At 46.6% G+C, this 19,587-nt stretch overlaps 6 protein-coding genes across 6 annotated transcripts in view; 3 read left to right on the forward strand and 3 right to left on the reverse strand.

Annotated features, from left to right (window-relative positions):
• Positions 1 to 3,936, reverse strand: part of LOC6551382 — a 53,275-nt gene extending 49,339 nt beyond the window's left edge. Inside the window, exon 1 of the mRNA XM_001978414.3 lies at positions 3,360 to 3,936. The gene's annotated coding sequence lies outside the window, so the exon portion shown is untranslated. The remainder of the gene's footprint in view (positions 1 to 3,359) is intronic.
• A 109-nt stretch (positions 3,937 to 4,045) lies between these two features.
• Positions 4,046 to 5,563, forward strand: LOC26526759 (osteocalcin 2). The gene is made up of 2 exons (XM_015155992.2): positions 4,046 to 4,383; positions 4,458 to 5,563. The coding sequence occupies exons 1-2, from the start codon at positions 4,279 to 4,281 to the stop codon at positions 5,268 to 5,270; spliced, it is 918 nt and encodes a 305-aa protein (XP_015011478.1). The 5' UTR covers positions 4,046 to 4,278; the 3' UTR covers positions 5,271 to 5,563.
• A 69-nt stretch (positions 5,564 to 5,632) lies between these two features.
• LOC6551539 lies at positions 5,633 to 7,447 on the reverse strand. The gene is made up of 2 exons (XM_001978415.3): positions 7,248 to 7,447; positions 5,633 to 7,187 (listed from the first exon to the last, which is right to left on the reverse strand). The coding sequence occupies exons 1-2, from the start codon at positions 7,298 to 7,300 to the stop codon at positions 5,891 to 5,893; spliced, it is 1,350 nt and encodes a 449-aa protein (XP_001978451.1). The 5' UTR covers positions 7,301 to 7,447; the 3' UTR covers positions 5,633 to 5,890.
• A 1,259-nt stretch (positions 7,448 to 8,706) lies between these two features.
• LOC6551540 (serine--pyruvate aminotransferase, mitochondrial) lies at positions 8,707 to 10,721 on the forward strand. The gene is made up of 3 exons (XM_001978416.3): positions 8,707 to 9,077; positions 9,438 to 10,300; positions 10,368 to 10,721. Exons 1-3 carry the CDS (start codon positions 8,928 to 8,930, stop codon positions 10,537 to 10,539), a joined length of 1,185 nt encoding a protein of 394 aa, XP_001978452.1. The 5' UTR covers positions 8,707 to 8,927; the 3' UTR covers positions 10,540 to 10,721.
• Positions 10,722 to 10,806: 85 nt separating this feature from the next.
• On the reverse strand, positions 10,807 to 13,146 carry LOC6551541 (60S ribosomal protein L7a). Its single transcript, XM_015155135.2, has 6 exons — positions 13,046 to 13,146; positions 12,937 to 12,974; positions 12,327 to 12,382; positions 12,137 to 12,260; positions 11,646 to 12,016; positions 10,807 to 11,221 (listed from the first exon to the last, which is right to left on the reverse strand). Exons 3-6 carry the CDS (start codon positions 12,339 to 12,341, stop codon positions 10,916 to 10,918), a joined length of 816 nt encoding a protein of 271 aa, XP_015010621.1. The 5' UTR covers positions 12,342 to 12,382; positions 12,937 to 12,974; positions 13,046 to 13,146; the 3' UTR covers positions 10,807 to 10,915.
• A 657-nt stretch (positions 13,147 to 13,803) lies between these two features.
• LOC6551543 (protein deltex) lies at positions 13,804 to 17,659 on the forward strand. The gene is made up of 4 exons (XM_001978418.3): positions 13,804 to 14,766; positions 14,999 to 16,282; positions 16,344 to 16,486; positions 16,547 to 17,659. Exons 1-4 carry the CDS (start codon positions 14,278 to 14,280, stop codon positions 16,845 to 16,847), a joined length of 2,217 nt encoding a protein of 738 aa, XP_001978454.1. The 5' UTR covers positions 13,804 to 14,277; the 3' UTR covers positions 16,848 to 17,659.
• The last annotated feature ends 1,928 nt before the right edge of the window (positions 17,660 to 19,587 follow it).

Consider the following 19,587-nt stretch of genomic DNA (forward strand, 5'->3'; position numbering starts at 1 on the left):
CCGTTGTTTTTCCCCTGATTCCTGCCACAGTGCATATGCTCCGTTGTCCTGGGAAAATTGTTGTGGCAAGGCAGTTGGAGAATGTTTACAGTTTCGCAGCCACTTGAAAAAGTTCTCCATTGCCACTCCCCCGACATTTCGGCGGCCGCCCCTTTTTCTCTCATGGCTTTTACTTGGCCAGGTTATTTATAGCTGTCGCTCGTTTGTTGTACGTATTTTTTAATAAGTTGTTTTTGCCTGTCGCTCGGTTTATATTTTGCATAAATTATGTCAGCCAGCCAGCCAGCCACCAACCCCACACTCCCGATATCACCCACTTTCTACCGCTTTCTCACAGCGACAACACTTTAAAGTTTTAATGGCTCTCTGCCTAGGTTTCAGTGTATGTGCATGTTTGTTTGTTTGCCTGCTTGTGTTTTATTAATGAGCTGCGCCAAATTAGGTTTAATATGTGTGTGTTTGTTTGCCGTTTGCATATTTGCAAATGTTGCACGTTGTCCTTTCGTTTCGCTCCTTTAGCCCCTCACCCTTGTTCCCTTATCACTGCTATACACGGAGAACAATTGTTTCGTATATAAATCATAAATACATTCATACGAGACCTTGCCTAAAATTGAGTAACGTGGAGTGACCATCAAGCATGCAGATATTTTTGTAGCTCATAAGAAATTGTAGGTGTATACACTGATCGTATATATATCACTGAAATTCTGATTTGCAAAAAGACATTTTCCAACCGTGTAACATCTGTCACCTCTCTCCTTTTGCCACTGTCCATCTCTGTTTGACATTTATCATTTATAATTGTTTTGACTATGGCAAAGGGACTTCCGAGAATCTGTGACCGAAAACATGGGGGTGGTGGGAGAAGGCGGGGCGTGGGTGTGGGTGTGGCTGGTAGGTTAAAGGGATTCATGTAACGGTTTTCTTTGTGCATGCATATATTTTGACATTTTGACATGCATTAAATCAGTCAAGCGTAAGCCACTTTGAGCTCCTTCTTTGACTCTGCGGTGCACGCTCAGCTGCTCTAGTGCCGTCCCTTTCCTTTGAACTCGTTGCCTCTTTCTCTACCTCTATCATACACCCACACACACCATCCATCCATCCATCCATCTATCCATCCATCTATCCATCCATCCATCCATCCATCTATCCCTCTCCATCTGGGTCTACTCAGGGCGCCAAGTTTTGGTGGCAAGGCAAAAACCGCCGCCATGTATTTAAATGCGCACTTAAATTTTGAATGCAACTTGAGAGTTTTGAGTGCCACTGAATGACACGATATTGCACACATATATAAGTATATAACCATATAATATTAACGATGTCAAACTGCCAGAGGGTCATTCACTCAAGTAATGGCAATGGCGAGGATTACACTCCATTTTACTCGACTTTGATCTTTTGGAGCTTGATCTGGTTTGATTCACCCATCCTATCCATTTTGTACTTTTGAGTTCGTTTTGTGGCGAATGCAGATGTGAGTGCTGCAAATACTTTACTTTATCTTACAACCAAAATATTTCGTCGTGGGCACAGATGCCTGAATGCAATTGTAAAAATACTTATGTTCAACTTAGTGATGATTTATTATGGACGAGTACTTTAAATGATGTTGCTTCAAATACATTAAAAACTATGGTCTGTGACACATTAATGTGACACACTGCTGTGACACATTAAAATTAGCTGCCTTTGACCTTGGCTTAAAATTGATATCGGAAATCTTTGAATATATTACGAATAAAACGTTTAAATTTATGATTACGTTTGGCACGAGCAACTTAAGGTCAGTCTAGCTGGATAAATAATAATCTCAACCCTAATAATATTCGTTTTGAGGATTGATCTCCTAGGCCAATCTTCTGGCCTTATCTCGCCTTTGGCTCCAAGGATTTACCATCTACATATATCTGTAGATCTTGTGCTCCTGGACACTCCCCATTCATCGCGACAAGAAATTTATGGCTCCTCCCGACAGACGCAGAGATTTGGCGCTGGAAGCAACAAACAGTTTACGCAAATTTATGTGGCCAGAAATTTGCACATGTTAATTGCTACAAAGCAGGGGGAAGCTAAATGGGTGGAATGGGTGTACTAGTACTGGCACGGCCACTTCTACTACCACTACCACTAGCAATACCAGGACACGGTAGCCAAGGCCGATAGCCGCTGTTGACGCCGAAAATGCTGCGAGTCCAGAATTTATGGATAAATTATCGAATTTATTTATTTTCGCCTCTTTGGTGTACGTTTCTCGGTTGTGTTTACTTTCAGATTTCTTTTAAATTTAGCTGCAACAATTTTTCATAATTTTGCCGCTGGCATAAATCAGCGATGGGGAAGACGGACGTGGCAGAGTGGGGCACAATCATGTTTCTAGTCATTTGTTTTGGGCAACAGTTTTGCAGTCACCGCACGCAGGCGAAAGCGACACACTTTTCATCTGCCTGCCCGAGCCCGAGCCCGATCCCCAGCCTTTCAGCCCCTAGCATTTATTATTTTTTCCTGCCAACAAAAGCAAGGCAAGGACCCAGAAGAAAATGTGGCCACGGGGCGGGCGAGGCGGTCCGCAGAGTGGCGTGTGCGGGTGATTTTAGGGGGTGGTGGTCCAACGGAGTGACGCTTGGAATCCACTCGGAAAAAAAATCAATGCAATATTGGTACTTTTATCAATTTATAAAGATTAACCGAGTCCTATTTAAATTCTAACTAAGTAGTAGTTACTCCTTAGCAGGCATGGTCACACTACTCATCAAATTCGGAAATGCAGCCATGAGATGTATTCACATATAAGCCTTTCTTTCAGTGTGCGGTCTGAACGTTAGTGAGAATGAGCGACGATGTCTGGCACAATTACGCCAGCAACAACAAGTGCAACAACGGGCAGCATCCACAGCAGTACAAAAACAACAATAAGGAATAACGAATAACGTAAACCCCCGACGGTCGTCGTTCCCGTTGTCGGTTATTACCGTTACTCTTTGGCGTCTTTAATTAAGGCGTGGGCAGCGGGCGAGGCAAAAATTTTAATTTGTTTGTAATTAATACGACGAGGTTTGGTCTCCCAGGCGATGAATGCATTGCAATGTGCATTGGTCACACTGGCCGACAATAAAGCAGTCACACCGGATGGAATGTGACACTCGACTGAATTAACTGCCGACACTTATATTGCTGAAAATTAACTATGGAATCGTTGGCTCGAGCCTTGGCCCGGCTAAGTTTGCTTTTAATGAACTACAATTTGTTTGTTTTCAACGCTTGCGGTGTGCCTAGTTCAGTTTCGAGCGTAACTTTCCTCCACTTCCAATTGAATTAAAAATGTTAATATTCAATGAATAATAAACACTCACCTGATGCTTGGCCTTCAAATGCTTACGAATTTCCAACTGTTGCCAATGTTTTTATCCCTACATGCGATAGGCGGGATCACAAGGCTAATCACTGCCGCTCGACCAGTTCAGTTAATGCCACAATCCACGAATAACGGTACGCGATCCAAGCCGTTTCAAAATACACAACGGTATTATGAAGCACACAATATATTTGAGTGGTAACCGTTAACAATGTTGTTGTCGCTGCTGCCGATATAGGCCATCGGGCAAAAACTGGCGGCGACGCCGCGTGCACGTGGTTTTGGCCTCTGTTTGGGCCATGGCGAATACTGTGTCCTTTGGCAGGCGATTGAACTGGACTCGATTGCGATGGCGCTTACGCAGGATTGGTTTAATTTCGGCACTCAAAAGCACTTGCAAAAAAAATAAACTGCGTAGTTAGCATCACGGACTGCAGCTGGGCGATAAGCGCCGGTATCTACGCGAGTTGGCTGGATATAATTAACTGTTTAACGTACGCGAGTCGTCTCCAAGTTTTTTTTCGCGGCCCTTCATGCGCGAAACAACCGTAGAGCTTGAAATTTGGTAAACAACTGAACTGCGGTGGCGGCCAGAGAGACCAGACTTCAATCAGGTGGCGGTATTTGCGTGCCAGTGTCACCCCCGTGGGCAAAATACTAGTCTATCGGTGCATGTCCCAGCTAAATCGTTTGTGGGGTGTGAAACTTGGCTGGGCAGCCGCGTGGTATGTTTGAAAAGGGCGCGCATGGTCTCACTAAAATTGCGATTTACTTCAACTCGCGTTTCATTTTTCCATTGTTGTTGTTGTTGTTGTTGTGCATATATCAATTAATGCTGCGCGAAGCGAAATAATCAGTGGACAAGCCCACCGCCCAGCCAACCGCGCCGCAAAGGATCGACCGGCAGCGCAGCGGCCATGAACTTCCCACTGGCGAGCGCCAACAAGGATACGCTGAGAGCAGCCTGCAAGAAATGCGGCTACGCCGGTCACCTGACCTACCAATGCCGCAATTTTCTCAAGGTAAGTGCAAAGAGCGCATTGTGCTTGTTTACACACCATGTGCATCGCAATGGCTAATGTGGCGTTCCGTGCAGGTGGACCCCAACAAGGAGATCCTGCTGGATGTGGAGAGCACCAGTTCGGACTCGGAGCTGGACTACCTCACGCCGCTCACGGAACTGAGAGCACAGGAGCTGAAGGGCGGCGCTGAGGTGAAGCCGCCAGCTGCAACGCATCCAGTGGCAGCCACCAAGAGGGACAGGAGCAAGGACAAGAGCCGGGACAGGCTCAAGGCGAAGAAGCGTGAAAGGGAGAAACAAAGAGACCAGGAGACCGAAAAGGGGAACCGAAGCAAGAGCAAGAAGCGTAGCAACTCCAAGCGCAGCCACAAGGTGGCCGACAGAGACAAGGACAAGAAGGCGGTGCGCCACAAGAAGCATGGAACGAAGAAGAGCCGGAAGCACAAAAAGACCGCCAGCAGCAGCAACAGCAGCAGCGAGCTGGCCAAAACCAAAACGGGCAAGCGACCCAGCAGCGGCAGCACAAGCAAGAAGTCAAAGCGACGACGCTCCTCCACCGCTTCCAGCTCGGATTCGTCGTCCTCCTCCTCCTCATCATCAACCGGCAGCTCATCGGACGACTCGAGTGATGAGTCCACCTCGTCGGGCGATTCGTCCGAGTCCGAGTCCGATTCCAGCGATAACGAGGAGTCCAGCACCAGTGAATCGGATGAGTATGGACGGAAGAAGAAGCGGCAGGGCAAGTACAAGCGCAAGTCCACGGACACGGCCATGCTGCGCCGCAAGAAGACCAAGGTGAAGCGGAAGCGACACCGCGCCGGCGGATCCGGTGCTCCGACCGCCGGCAGCAGCTACCTGAGCAGCCTCAGCGACAGCAGCACCTACTGAGAAGGATCTTGATAGAACAGCAAGAGAATCTGGATCTGGACCAGGATACACAGCTGCCTCCCAAAGCACACGCTCCGTAAACTAGCTCGATTTCCATTTTAGCCGTAAAAGAGTAGGACCGCCAGCCCGTCCTTTCTTCCACTTCACAGAGACTGCCTCCAGTTCCAGGCCCAAAACTTCCCCATGAACTCTTCCCCGGATTACGATACGCAAGCACTAAACTCTAGACTTGTCCTAGCCCTTAAGTTTCAGCATGATGTGCTGCAAATACAACAAATTAGTTTGTACAAGAGAAAGTCGCTCGTTGCCGAGTTTTCATAATAGAAATAGGGGTGCTATTATCAATACTCCCTATTGTTTAGCCTAGGCAAAACCTTTTATATCGCTCATTTAGTAATATATCATCTTATCTGGTACTTTTTGTTCCATGAATCGTTGTAAAAGTTAGAAAATCGCTTTGTAGATGAGCCCTATACATGGTAATCTCAATTACAATGACTCATGTCTTTGAAAGAGAGCTGGTAGTGTCTGGCTTGTATTTATGGATAAGTTAGAAGACCTAACAAACGATTTAATACATATCTGGATAGTAATACGGAATATGTACGCTTAGATAGGTACTATAAGCGACCCGAACTGGAGTCGCCCGACTTTTGAAAGATTCGCAGTGCATCCTGCAGGGCGGAAATGTGTCGCTGCATTTTGGCTATTTGCCGGGAAGACTGCTCGCAATTGCGACAATCGGCAGGGGAGGTTGTGTTTAAATCAGAAATATGCTTGCTGGCCAACAGCTGGGCGTTTTGCTCCTTGAAATCGCCATTCTGGACAAGTAGTTCCTCGCAAAGAGCGCACGCGGAGCAGCGTAGATCCTCCAGCGCCTGGTCGCGCGCTTTAAGATTGCGCATCAGGGCACGATTCTCCCGCTTAAGGTTGAGCAGCTTCTGCTCCAGTTCCAACATTTCATCCTCGCTGTCGCGTTCCAACAGCGGATCACTAGACTTCTCCAGGGGTACACTCGACTTGCCGCCACCCATGCGATTCATGGCCTGCAGGATGGCGTCCATCTTGTGCTCCATCATCACACCGGAGGCTCGCTGTTCGTCCAGATATTTGTCCAATGTTGTCACAGCCAACGGAGTACCGCTGCTCGGTTCAGAGGCGGCCACCGCCAGGGAGCTGGAACTGGGTTTCCTGTGAGTATTTGACGAGCCTATGGGTCGGGGCAGTGGCGTGACTATCACATCCTCGTTGGAAGGGGTCGCTTCCTGTTCGGGTTCCTCGTCATCCGTCTTCGCCAGCGTTGGAAGCGCCACGCGGGAACGTGGTTGCGGCTGTGGAGGATTAGCCGTCACCTTTGTGACCGTAGATTTAGTCCGGGACTTGGTTAAGTCCTCGCTGGAAGGCGATGCCGAGCTGGAGGACGAAACCTCGCTGAGAAAGTGTTCCACTGGCAGTTTGTTTTTGAGCATAAATGTTACGAATTCCTGCTCATCCGGTTCCTTGTCAAATCGCAGGCTCCAGAAACGCTGCTCGTCATCGTAGAACTGCAAATAGGATTCGCGCAGAATCACCTTGCCGCCACGCGGTGTCAATTGCAGCGTGGTCAGCACCTGGCTCTTGCTCCTGTACACAATCAGCTTGGAGGCCTCCATTTCGCCCAGAATCGAGAGGGCCAGACCAACGCGTCCCAGATTCTCGCTGCTCTTATAGGCATGCACCACCTTGGCAATGACCGTGTTCCAGGCGGCCGGCGGTGGATCACCCGATTCCTGGGTGCTACTCCTGGTCATTGCCGCCCTTTTGCCAGCCTGGGATTTCTTGGAGCTTCCTGGCTGATAACGCAAGCTGGATGATTCGTTCTCCAGCGGACGATCGTCGTCCTCGAAGATCTGGCGCAAGTTTCGTGGACCCGATTCACTGGAGTCAATGTAGTAACATTTACTATCAAATCCTAATCCCGTCCAGAATCTGACTCACCTCCGCAGCTTGTCAAAGAAGTCCTGATAGGACTGATCGCTGCCGATTTCCATGCTGTCTATATATCAATTATATACATATATCAACAGTATTTCGCCTACTTTTGTAGTCGCATCAAAAGTGTTTAAATACATTAATTATTGTGCAGTTTGTTTTGACCAAACAGCCAGTGTGACCAAGTGCCAAAACGAAAAAAACTTGTTTCCACGTCTTCATCAACTTTGAGGAAAGTTAACAAAATGAAGTATTGTAGCCAAATATTTAATGAAAATATTTAAGCAAAACATGGAAACGTATTAAGAAAATTAAATAAAAAACCATAAAATCAACTTTTTTATAAACATAATTTTTTTATGAGTAACAATAAGTCAACAATAATTTTGGACTTACTTTTTTATCGGAAATACTTTTTTTAAATGTCTCGGTATCGAAGTATTAAAGAAAATTAAATCAAAGCCATAAAATCAACTTGATTATATACATCTATTTTTTATTTTTATAATTTTAACAATAGTTTTGGGCTTACTTTTTCATTGGAAAAAATAATTTTGAATGTTTCTGTGCCTAAAATAATCATTACTAAAATCATTACTCCAACGAACAATTAAAAGCTATAGTGAGCGAATATCACATATTATTTCAAAGTCACGGCCTGCTAATTTGACTATTTATCACTTTTTAAGATCTATGGTTTTGTTATTTACTTTGATTCCAATTTTACCACAAGCGAAAAGGAATAAATATTTTTGGGCATTTAATTCGACATATGTATGTACTATTGGCGGTTGACCTCCTGGTCACAACATTGCCGTCAACGATGTGTTTTTCATTTCGAATCTCCGGTGGGAAAACTGACGGGGAGGCCTGTTATCAAGCTATTAACTTCCCAACCAACCAATCCAATAATCAGTGAGCTGAGATTTAGATTGAGAGAATATCCGACACCTTAGCTCTATATAGATTCTTGATCTCTGCTCTCTGCAGATTCTTCCAGCATCAGAAAAGATGTGGCTATATTACGTATACGCACCCACTTCCAAAGTTCGTCTTGCTGAATTCGCAGAATTCGTATGTATTTCACAATAAGCTTTGGTCCGCCAACCTTCCGAAGGCCACTCAAAGAATCAGCGGCAGCACACTGAAAATAAACGGAAGTGCCTACGGCTTAACAATGAAATAAATATGGCAATAATGAATAAACATAATCTTCAAGCGTATTGTCTTTAAAATTGCTAGAGTTTTTGTAATTGAAAACAACTGGAGGTCGGTTTCGCGCATCTAAAGGTACTGATACTATCCGTTCAGAGAACAGCCTCTAGGTTTATTATTCTTATATCAAATTTCGTTCTGTGCCGCCAACGACGCAGTTGCTCTCGATCTTGATGCCTTGATAAGCGGGAGAGCGCATCATTAACCACTTGTTCAAGTGCGTTCATCGGCAAAATTCCGGCGATAAGCCGCGATCCGGGGAGCTATAAAGTGGCCAGCAGCCCGCTAAGCGTTTCAGTCAGATCTTGGCCAGCCACCGATAGACAAGCCATAGCCACCGCCATCACCACAACACACCACACCACAACACAACAAACAGTAACACCCACCGCACCTGGTACAGAGGATTAGGCGATAAGGGAGCTCCATAAACACACAGCGATCTGGTTACGTAAAGAGAAAACAAAGACTATGGAGGTACCACCGCCACTTGTCCTCAAGCGACCGCTATATGTGCCCAGCAAGACGCTGATGGGGCCCGGACCCTCCAACTGCTCCCATCGCGTCCTGGAGGCCATGAGCAATCCGGTGCTGGGTCACATGCATCCCGAGTGTCTGCAGGTATAATAACAATACAAATACTACCAAACTGCCAACAAGATGCACCCTAACACATCTTACACCTTAATTGCATCGAAAGCCTAGTGCAAGTAAAGAGTATTTGGGCCTAGCCTTATATTCATAGGCCGCACTGTACCAGATCTACCAGTGCTCTACATGTGCACCTTATCTGGGACCAAGTGAAACATTGAGATACAATTACTGAGATGGGTCAGAGATCTGTGGGCTACACAGCGATTGGAACCACAACATCCACATCTCTTATACTTTATAATATTATAATATTAGAGATCCCACGACGGGAATGGGATAATACTTCCGCATGAATATTAATCTCTGTATATCTGTATACATACTCAGATCATGGACGAGGTGAAGGAGGGCATCAAGTACATCTTCCAGACCCTCAACGATGCCACAATGTGCATCAGTGGTGCCGGCCACTCGGGAATGGAGGCCGCTCTGTGCAATCTGATCGAGGATGGCGATGTAGTGCTCATGGGCATCACGGGCGTTTGGGGTCATCGTGCCGGGGATATGGCCCGCCGTTATGGCGCCGAAGTTCACTATGTGGAGGCGAGTTTCGGCAGGTCCCTCTCGCACGAGGAGATCACATTCGCCTTCGAGGCGCATCGCCCCAAGGTGTTCTTCATAGCCCAGGGTGACTCCTCGACAGGGATCATCCAGCAGAATATCCGTGAGCTGGGTGAACTGTGCCGCAAGTACGATTGTTTCCTCATTGTGGACACTGTGGCTTCCTTGGGCGGCACGGAGTTCCTCATGGACGAGTGGAAGGTGGATGTGGCGTACACGGGTTCACAGAAATCGCTCGGCGGTCCCGCCGGACTTACACCCATTTCGTTCAGTAAGCGCGCCTTAACGCGCATCCGAAAGAGGAAGACCAAGCCGAAGGTGTACTACTTCGACATCCTGCTGATTGGGCAGTACTGGGGTTGCTACGGCACTCCCAGGATCTATCACCACACCATATCCTCCACCCTGCTGTACGGATTGCGTGAGGCACTGGCCCACTTTTGCGCCGTTGGCCTGAAGGCGGTGGTGCGACGCCATCAGGAGTGCTCCAAGCGGCTGCAGTTGGGCATCGAGGAGCTGGGACTGGAGATGTTTGTGTCGCGGGAGGACGAGCGTCTGCCCACGGTGAACACGATTAAGGTGCCCTTCGGAGTCGACTGGAAAAAGGTGGCCGAGTACGCCATGCGCAAGTGAGTATAGACGTCTATATCTCGTCAATGGAGATCTGTACTGAATTGCATTTATACGTATAATCAGGTACAGCGTTGAGATTAGCGGCGGCTTGGGACCCACTGTGGAGCACGTCTTCCGGATCGGCTTGATGGGCGAGAACGCCACCGTGGAGCGCGTGGACATGGTGCTCAGCATCCTGAACGAGGCCATCCAGAGCAGCAAGCTGGGTATCAAGAAGGATCTCTCGAAGATCTAGTAATCGTACATTTGCCATCACTAGTTATAAAATAAAAACAATTATAGAAAACTAAATGATCAACGATTGCTCTCTCTTTGTTAGCCAAATGTTTGAAATGTACGGTTGGGATAAATACATTGAGATCCAACTGGAGGGTTATTGGTGGAAAACAAAGTGCGAGATGGTGATACATCTTAGATTTATTCAATCCACCAAGCCGTCGTGAAATCGGCTCATCCAAAAGCACTCTCACACAGACACTTAGATTACAAAAAAACAAAAAAAAATTGTACACTTAAACGTTTATTAGTTATCAAATTCAGTGGGCAAGGCCCAACTAATTTCATCCATGTGTACTAAAAGTCTCCACCATCGGTTCGGCTTCAGATTGGATTCAACCCTGCTTCTGGGCCAGCTCGCGTGCCTTGGCGCGCTCCAGCTTGGAGATGCGGGCCAGACTCTTGGAGCCGAGGATACCACCGCCCCAGTGACGACGGATCTCCTCGTGGCGCTCGTTGAAGTTGGTCTTGACGGCCTCCAGGACCTTGCCAAAGTTGGCCTTGTCGTTGTTGTCGACGGTGGTCAGGGCGAGGGCGGTGCAGGTCTTGCGACGCACCAGGCGACCCAGACGAGCCTTGCCCTTAACAATGCAGTAGGGCACACCCATCTTGCGGCAGAGGGCAGGCAGGAAGAGCACCAGCTGGAAAAGGAATAAGAGCGTCATTAGTTGTTGTTATAGAAAACCACGTGGTCGTGGTATTGCGTCTTGCTTCCATCACGTCGCCCTCAATTCTTTAAATAGAAACTTCATCTTTGGCTTAGTTACTAGATATTGTTTTTAATTAACTCTTCAACTAACCCAAAGATCAAGCAACGATTTCGTAATCCAAGGGATTAATCAAGGAATTAAGGCGTCAGGAGTCAAATTTCTACATGGCAGCGACCCACTCCTACTGAGCAGAATTGACCTGCTAGCAGAATGCGGGAAGCCTTGAGTTGAAGAAATTTTTTCATCATCGCAACGAGATTGAGAAGCACACGTACTTGAAATTCTTTAAGGCAAAATTATATGGAGGATGTGCGAGCGCGTTTATAGCTGACACTAAAAGAACTAAACAACTCACCTCAAGGGGATCAACATCGTGGGCAATAACCACCAGTTGGGCCTTCTTCTGCTCGATCAGCTTGGTGACCGTGTTGGTACCAGCGGACACGTAGCTGGGCTTCTTCTTGGGCTCCACATCCTTGCCCTTGGCCTTGGCCTCGGCGATCTTCTTCAAGCGCAGCTTCTTGGCCAGCGGCGACTCGGGGCGGTACTTCTCCAGCAGCTTGAATAGCTTCACAGCGGTGGTCTTGTCCAGAGTCTGGCTGAACTGGTGGATTGGTGGCGGGACCTTCAGGCGCTTCTGGAGCACAGCCTTTTGCCGCTGCACCCGGATGTATTTGGGCCAGCGAACGAAACGGGACAGATCGCGCTTGGGCTGCACGTTCTGGCCTGAAAGATGAGAGAATAATAGCGATTACTAAATGCTTTCAGTGTGCATGTATAGCGCACATGGATTTGAGCAAATATGTTAGGAATTCCGAAGGATAGAGCCCTTATATATCAACCTACCGATTCCAAAGTTCTTTGGACGCTTCTCGAACAGCTGGTTGACGACCTTCTTGACCACGGGCTTCTTCACAGCCAGAGGAGCGGGAGCCACCTTCTTGGTCACTGGCTTCTTCTTTGGCCTGGGCTGCAATCGAGTTACGGATTCGGTTAATCTATCGACAACAAAGCTGCTTCAGCGGCAATAACTCACCTTCTTGACGACCATTTTCAAGCGGTTTTAAACTTTGCTACCGAAATAAGCAGTTGCTAAAATAGAATAACGACATTAATAAGTTTAAAACTTGGTAGAATAACAAGAAAACACGCAAAACTTAAGCGACCAGGAAAACACGTGTATGAAAAATGTAAGTACGAAAAAACCATGTTGCTTCTGTATGTGTGTGTGAGTGTGTAAATGGGTGTAAACAACACACATTTCCGCTGCTCATCGAATAAATCCAGTGTTTTACTAAATAGGAGTAGCGTTACTTTCATTTAGGTAGTTTTAAGGTTTTTAAGGTTCTTTATCAACACTTCTACACACCCGCACACACACACACAGATATACACCAGCACAAAAACATGCCGCAACGCACATTTTTGTACAAATTGATTGGAAATTTGCAATTTCACTTTAAAAAAATAGGTTTAAGGAGTTTATTATGCACCCCTTGTGTTGTTTACACTTTGTTCCTTCAAGTAGCACATTTCAATCCGGCATTCAAGCCCACAGAAAAAAATTTAAAAAAAAAAATAGGTTTTTGAGCACATTTTCGCCGGCCGCATAGTTTTTGGTGACTTTCTGGAATTGTGGGTTTTACCTGTGATAAGCACGACCACGAACGTATCGAAATACTCGCTGCAAATAAATAAAAAAAGAGTAGTTTTTAGCACAAAATTCAAGACGGCTCGATGGGCACATGCACTCACCGGAAACGTGGAACGAAAAAGAAAGGAAGTGGCAGTTTCAGTGTTTGAAATCGAATCGATTCGAGGTGACCGTTCGACATTTGGACCAAAACGTCAAAATAGACCACTAATACCGATTTTGCGCGGTGCGAAACCATGCTTATATTTAGCAGAGACTCGCACCATTGTTTCTAATTAATAACCTTTTGTTACAACAGACATTTAAGAAAACAATGTTTTTCAAACATAAGTTTTATAAATATGTCGCTGGATGTCGGAGTTAGGATGTGGCGCCAGATACCATTCGATTAAATTTAAAATGATATTTCTATCATTGCAATTTATCGTAGACATAAGCCAGAAAGATCGTTGAAGCAGAGACATGCTCCTTCTTGGAGCATATATACAAGTTTTTCCAGTGTGACCGAGTTAGAGTACTGAAAAAATCTTTTAAAAAACTACTAAAAGGTGGGAAACAATAGGAACCGCTAGAGCTGAAAGTCGCATCGCTTAAGAAAAGTAGTTAAATACAAATAAAATAAAGTTGCAAAATACAACAATTTAAATAAAACATATTAAAGTGAATATTAATTAAAATCATTTCTAATATGTAGTATTTTTTCCCATACTTATCTCACAACAATGAGTTGTAGAACTTGGGATTCAATTGCACATTCATAAATATACAGGAACTAAAGTTTAATAACTATTAAAGTGCAAGGAAGGAAATAAATGCATTTCAATCTTAGCTTTTTCTAGCTAGAAACCAGCTAAGCCATCGCTGAAACTACCGAATCCAACTGGTGGCTGCATATGCAGTGTGGTATTTTTACCGGGCTATATTTAGCCATTTTCCGCTGTTGTCTCTCACTAACTCGCTGCCCAAAAAAAAATAAAATTTCTCGCCTGCGCTTGCGCTAAATGCTATAAAAACCGTTTTTACCGTCAAACGCGAATTCCTGAGCTGCACCTAAGCTAAACCGAGTGACGGGCGAACCAAAACGAAAACTCCGGGAAAATGGAAGCCAGGGAAAATCAGGGCTAACTAACGCTGGCAGCGGGGCCACCATTTTTAATTTCTTTGTTTATTTTGTGCCCATCTTCGCGAGCGAGCAGGACAGCGCGATAGAAAGAGAGAGAGTGAGAGAGAAAGAGTGAGTGAGTGAAGAGAGAGCGCAGGAGGAGTTGGATATGGAAATGGGAATGGAAATGGCAATGGGCTCACTCCAGGGATAACGGATCAATTCCAAGCAATGGCCAGCAGCGGCGGAAGTGCGGCATCAGGATCCGTCGTTCCCGGTGGCGGAGGAAACGCCGCCTCCAGTTGTGGCACCATGCCCCTGTCCACCTCCGGATCCGGTGGACCGCCCGTGAACCACGCCCACGCCGTCTGCGTGTGGGAGTTCGAGTCGCGCGGCAAGTGGCTGCCCTATTCCCCGGCGGTGTCGCAGCACCTGGAACGCGCCCACGCCAAAAAACTGACGCGCGTCATGCTGAGCGATGCGGATCCCAGCCTGGAGCAGTACTACGTCAACGTGCGCACCATGACCCAGGAATCGGAGGCGGAGACGGCCGGCTCCGGTCTGCTGACCATAGGCGTGCGCCGGATGTTCTATGCCCCCAGCTCGCCGGCGGGCAAGGGCACCAAATGGGAGTGGTCGGGCGGCAGTGCCGATAGCAACAATGACTGGCGGCCCTACAACATGCACGTCCAGTGCATCATCGAGGACGCCTGGGCGAGGGTGAGTGGCCAGTTGCCTAGTGACAGTTTTCCTATTTGCATTCTAGTTGGAATTTTTAGTTGCTCATGAAATCGCGGCAATCGAGTCTATCCGGGAATATTTAAAGACTGTGTGTTTACCTTTAAGATGCTCATGTACTAGATTTCATTCCTCTGGCATTAATTCCAACTGCAACTGCATAATCTAACGTCAAGCATAGATTCTAACTAAACATATTCCTACTTCCTTGCAGGGCGAACAAACCTTGGACCTGTGCAACACCCACATCGGCCTGCCCTACACCATTAACTTTTGCAATCTCACCCAGCTGCGCCAACCCAGCGGACCCATGCGCAGCATCCGGCGAACCCAGCAGGCTCCGTATCCCTTGGTGAAGCTAACGCCGCAGCAGGCCAACCAACTCAAGTCGAATTCCGCCAGCGTGAGCAGCCAGTACAACACTCTGCCCAAACTGGGCGACACCAAGAGCCTGCACAGAGTGCCCATGACCAGACAGCAACACCCACTGCCCACCAGCCATCAAGTGCAGCAACAGCACCAGCACCAGCACCAGCATCAGCACCAGCATCAGCATCAGCACCAGCAACAGCAGCAGCAACATCATCACCAGCAGCAGCAACAGCAACATCAGATGCAGCACCATCAAATCCATCATCAGACGGCGCCCAGGAAGCCGCCGAAAAAGCACAGCGAGATCTCGACCACCAATCTGCGCCAGATACTCAACAACCTAAACATCTTTAGCAGCAGCACCAAGCACTCGAACATGGCAACGGCGACCAGTGCCAGTTCGTCCTCCTCATCGGCCTCCCTGCACCATGCCAATCACCTGTCGCATGCCCACTTCTCGCACGCCAAGAACATGCTGACTGCCTCGATGAACAGTCATCATAGTCGCTGCTCGGAGGGATCGCTGCAGTCGCAAAGGAGCAGTCGGATGGGGTCGCATCGCTCGAGATCGAGGACGCGGACTTCGGACACGGATACGAACAGTGTGAAATCGCATCGGCGGAGACCCAGTGTGGACACCGTGTCCACTTACCTCAGCCACGAGAGCAAGGAGAGCCTGCGCAGCAGGAACTTTGCCATTTCGGTCAATGATCTGCTGGACTGCTCGCTTGGCAGCGACGAGGTCTTTGTGCCATCGCTGCCGCCATCGTCGCTGGGCGAAAGGGCACCGGTGCCGCCGCCATTGCCACTGCATCCGCGACAGCAACAGCAGCAGCAACAACAGCAGCAACAGCTGCAGATGCAACAGCAGCAACAGGCGCAGCAGCAGCAGCAATCAATCGCCGGTTCGATTGTGGGCGTGGACCCGGCCAGCGATATGATATCGCGATTCGTCAAGGTGGTGGAGCCACCGCTGTGGCCCAATGCCCAGCCCTGTCCCATGTGCATGGAGGAGCTGGTGCACTCCGCCCAAAATCCGGCCATATCGCTGAGTCGCTGCCAGCATCTCATGCATTTGCAATGCCTTAACGGTATGATAATAGCCCAGCAAAACGAAATGAACAAGGTGAGCAGAAAATGCGATGTCAATTAGAAAGAGAAAGCTTATTATAATTTCTGTTAACTAGAACCTCTTCATCGAGTGCCCTGTATGCGGAATCGTTTACGGGGAGAAGGTGGGCAATCAGCCCATAGGCAGCATGTCCTGGAGCATTATCAGCAAGAATCTGCCAGGACACGAGGGTCAGAACACCATACAGATTGTCTACGAGTAAGTGTGATTGCAGGTGACCCCTGAGCAATCAATTATAATCCCTCATCTGCATTACAGCATTGCATCGGGCCTGCAGACGGAAGAGCATCCGCATCCGGGTCGTGCCTTCTTTGCCGTGGGATTCCCGCGGATCTGCTACTTGCCGGATTGCCCGCTGGGGCGAAAGGTGTTGCGTTTCCTCAAGATTGCCTTCGACCGTCGGCTGCTATTCTCGATCGGACGATCGGTGACCACCGGACGCGAGGATGTGGTGATCTGGAACAGTGTGGATCACAAGACGCAGTTCAATATGTTTCCGGATCCCACATATCTGCAGCGAACCATGCAGCAGCTGGTGCATCTGGGTGTGACGGATTAAGGAAGTCCCTGCTCCCCAGTAGAACCATCAACCACCCACCCACCGATGCCCCCTGATAAGCGAAACCCTCACCTCGATCATTCTCTTCCATTCGTCGATAAGTTACTTTCTATACATAATCTCAGTGTGTGTGCAATCCTCGTTTACTATGATATATTTTTTTTATAGATATATTGTAATAGCGTTCGAGCTGCTCGAACCCTAAACAACAGCAAACCACAATTGCAATTGTAGCTTCCTTTCCGCTCTTCCAATTCGTATTTGTACGCACTTACCCAATAAGTTAGCGTACATCATATGTATTAGCTAGTTAGTTAGTTATAGTTCTAGTTCCCAAGAGAATCTTGACCCAAGACACCTACTAGTATTAGGCATTATCCTGATTCTTGATTCCTGATTCGATTCAAGCCACGCCACGCCACGCCATCCCTCAAACATTCGAGTGTAAGCTGTGCCAAAATCGTAGCGCTCCCATTTATAGAATATGTATATTGTTGATAAAGATAACCATCGCCCAGCTCTCCATCTCCATCCCTCTCGGTTTCAGCTCTATGTAGACCTTCTGTAGATCGTAGAATGGATTAATAGGATTAATAGTGTTTTGAGAGAGGGGAGATGGAGAGATGGGGATGGGTACTTTGATAGACTTGTCTCACTTGTCTTGGCCATTTAATCTCTTCCATTCAGCGAATTTGATGTGATTTTAATTTGAATTATTCATTATTAAACAGAGCATATAGGAAGCATAGTTGTAACTCAGCCAGATATTCCATTACGCATACATATACACAAACATATTTTAACATACCACATACGACATTACAATCATTTTTTTTTAATCGAATCCCCTGCACACATTTGATGAATTGTTGCTTTCATATTGATATCATCGAACATCGAACTATCGTATACATCGCCAATATATATAGCATATATAGCATATAGTATGTAGAGATCGTACGGACAGCTGGCGGCTCTTGTCCGCGCCACCATATTTGATATGATATGATTTTACTAAGTTGTATTTAGCACTGATTAGTTATTAGAGTTCATTGCGAATATTCCACAACAAATTCCACACCATTATATACATACATACATACACATATATATATATATATATATGTATATGCAGTACATTTATATATAGTTCAAATAAAGTAACTTCATTCATGTTCAAATGAAATCTTTCTTTTGGGACTTTTATGTTATATTATTCGCCCTGTTGTTCCATGCCGATTGTAAACTAATTACCAGCACAAGCCAAAATTCCAATTAGGTGCTCTATGGCGTGCTTGCATCATTGTTGCACCTCCAGTTTCTTACCAATGCAGTGCAATTCAATTCAAATCACTCAGTTGACATTTTTGGGACATCCAAGGTTCGTTTTCACTTACGATTGCCGTTTGGCTGTTTTAAGTTTTCAGTTTTCGGATTTCGATTTCAGTCGCCGCCGTGAATCACTTAAAATAAATTAATAAAAGACAAAAAATCAGATGCATTTTTTGTCATTGTGCAGTGCGCCGAGTGCGTGATGTTGGCGATGTTGCTGAAGTTGCTCCGGGCCATGTAAGGCGCAGTGGCAACAAGTTGAAGACGTGTGCTGTCGCCGAGTCGCCTCTTCAGCTGCCTACGTGCTGACGTCAGGCAGGCGCAAGGACAGTGTCCAAAAGTGGCCAATAAGACGTGGCCCAGAGCGGCTTTCACTGCTCCTCCAAGGGCGCTCTTCTTTCGGCCGCAGCTGTTCCTGTTGCAAGGCGTTAGTTTGTCATTAGCCGCCTTTGGCCCGAGTTTGAGATGTGAAAGGATACTGCAGCAGCTGAAATTGCTTAGATTGCTGTTGCTTTGGGCCAATTAGAAGACAGGGCCTTTATTGGTGTCATAAGACAACTCTGGGCGTGCATTTTGGTGCCATCAAGTGATCAGATCTTGGCTAATTGAAATATTATTGAATAGAAACAATCCCTCTTTGAGCTTTAAATCTTAAAACTGCTCCTCCTGCGCTGATGCGGCTGTTTTCCTTGTGCCAGTTGCATAAGCAAATGTTTTCCTAGAATTTACAGCATTGCATTTCATGCAATCTTTATGCGATTTTATGCGACTGACAATGATCGCTGATCGTTGACATTCAACGCACGCATGCAAGCCGGCAGACAGAGAGCGATATATGTGAAACGTGTGCCGAGGAAAGAGAGAGGTGACAACAAGTGCGTATTGATGATGAGATCGTTAATAAGGTGGTTTTGGCCATTTTGAAAAAGCCTGCTCCACTGACCCTGTGACATTCGCCTCTTTGTTATTTTTGTATTGCTTTTTTTCGGCCTCAGCCTCGTCCTGACCATTTTCATTTTTTGTGATAGACACTGGCGATAAGGCCATCCGATCTGGCCCTCTTTTTCCAGTTCTATATCCATATCCGTCTAGAATAAAACATCTTTATCCTAATTCTAGCATCAGATACATATATCAGATTGCTCACATAAACATTAAATAAAACTGTGGGGGAAAACTGGCCAAGTATGCGGTACTTACTCGGATTTCATAATAAAAACAGCTCATGGCTCATGCTGAGCTACTTATAAGCCAGAACCCCCTTAAGTTTTAAGTTCCACAAGCCAACTGTATAACATGATATAAAAAAATGCAATTTGCACGAGAATTTCGTATTGGATTGTCATGGCAAACTCTCATAAGAAAAATATGCAAGGGGGTTTGGCAGGCATTGACTTGTTCCTGTTTA

This window comes from Drosophila erecta, unplaced genomic scaffold (genome assembly GCF_003286155.1).
Source record: "Drosophila erecta strain 14021-0224.00,06,07 unplaced genomic scaffold, DereRS2 tig00000126-arrow-pilon, whole genome shotgun sequence".
Lineage (NCBI taxonomy): Eukaryota > Metazoa > Arthropoda > Insecta > Diptera > Drosophilidae > Drosophila > Drosophila erecta.

What these genes read in the sequence shown, in the direction of transcription:
- LOC26526759 (XM_015155992.2), top strand. Translation starts at nt 4,279, where the DNA reads ATGAACTTCCCACTGGCGAGCGCCAACAAGGATACGCTGAGAGCAGCC. An exon ending in AATGCCGCAATTTTCTCAAG is followed by an intron (nt 4,384 to 4,457) that starts GTAAGTGCAAAG and finishes CGTTCCGTGCAG; the next exon opens with GTGGACCCCAACAAGGAGAT.
- LOC6551541 (XM_015155135.2), bottom strand. An exon ending in TCCAAAGAACTTTGGAATCG is followed by an intron (nt 12,017 to 12,136) that starts GTAGGTTGATAT and finishes CTCATCTTTCAG; the next exon opens with GCCAGAACGTGCAGCCCAAG. An exon ending in ACGATGTTGATCCCCTTGAG is followed by an intron (nt 11,222 to 11,645) that starts GTGAGTTGTTTA and finishes TTCCTTTTCCAG; the next exon opens with CTGGTGCTCTTCCTGCCTGC.
- LOC6551539 (XM_001978415.3), bottom strand. Translation starts at nt 7,300, where the DNA reads ATGGAAATCGGCAGCGATCAGTCCTATCAGGACTTCTTTGACAAGCTG. An exon ending in TTCTTTGACAAGCTGCGGAG is followed by an intron (nt 7,188 to 7,247) that starts GTGAGTCAGATT and finishes CATTGACTCCAG; the next exon opens with TGAATCGGGTCCACGAAACT.
- LOC6551540 (XM_001978416.3), top strand. Translation starts at nt 8,928, where the DNA reads ATGGAGGTACCACCGCCACTTGTCCTCAAGCGACCGCTATATGTGCCC. An exon ending in TGCATCCCGAGTGTCTGCAG is followed by an intron (nt 9,078 to 9,437) that starts GTATAATAACAA and finishes ATACATACTCAG; the next exon opens with ATCATGGACGAGGTGAAGGA. An exon ending in GCCGAGTACGCCATGCGCAA is followed by an intron (nt 10,301 to 10,367) that starts GTGAGTATAGAC and finishes ACGTATAATCAG; the next exon opens with GTACAGCGTTGAGATTAGCG.
- LOC6551543 (XM_001978418.3), top strand. Translation starts at nt 14,278, where the DNA reads ATGGCCAGCAGCGGCGGAAGTGCGGCATCAGGATCCGTCGTTCCCGGT. An exon ending in TCGAGGACGCCTGGGCGAGG is followed by an intron (nt 14,767 to 14,998) that starts GTGAGTGGCCAG and finishes ACTTCCTTGCAG; the next exon opens with GGCGAACAAACCTTGGACCT. An exon ending in ACCATACAGATTGTCTACGA is followed by an intron (nt 16,487 to 16,546) that starts GTAAGTGTGATT and finishes TCTGCATTACAG; the next exon opens with CATTGCATCGGGCCTGCAGA.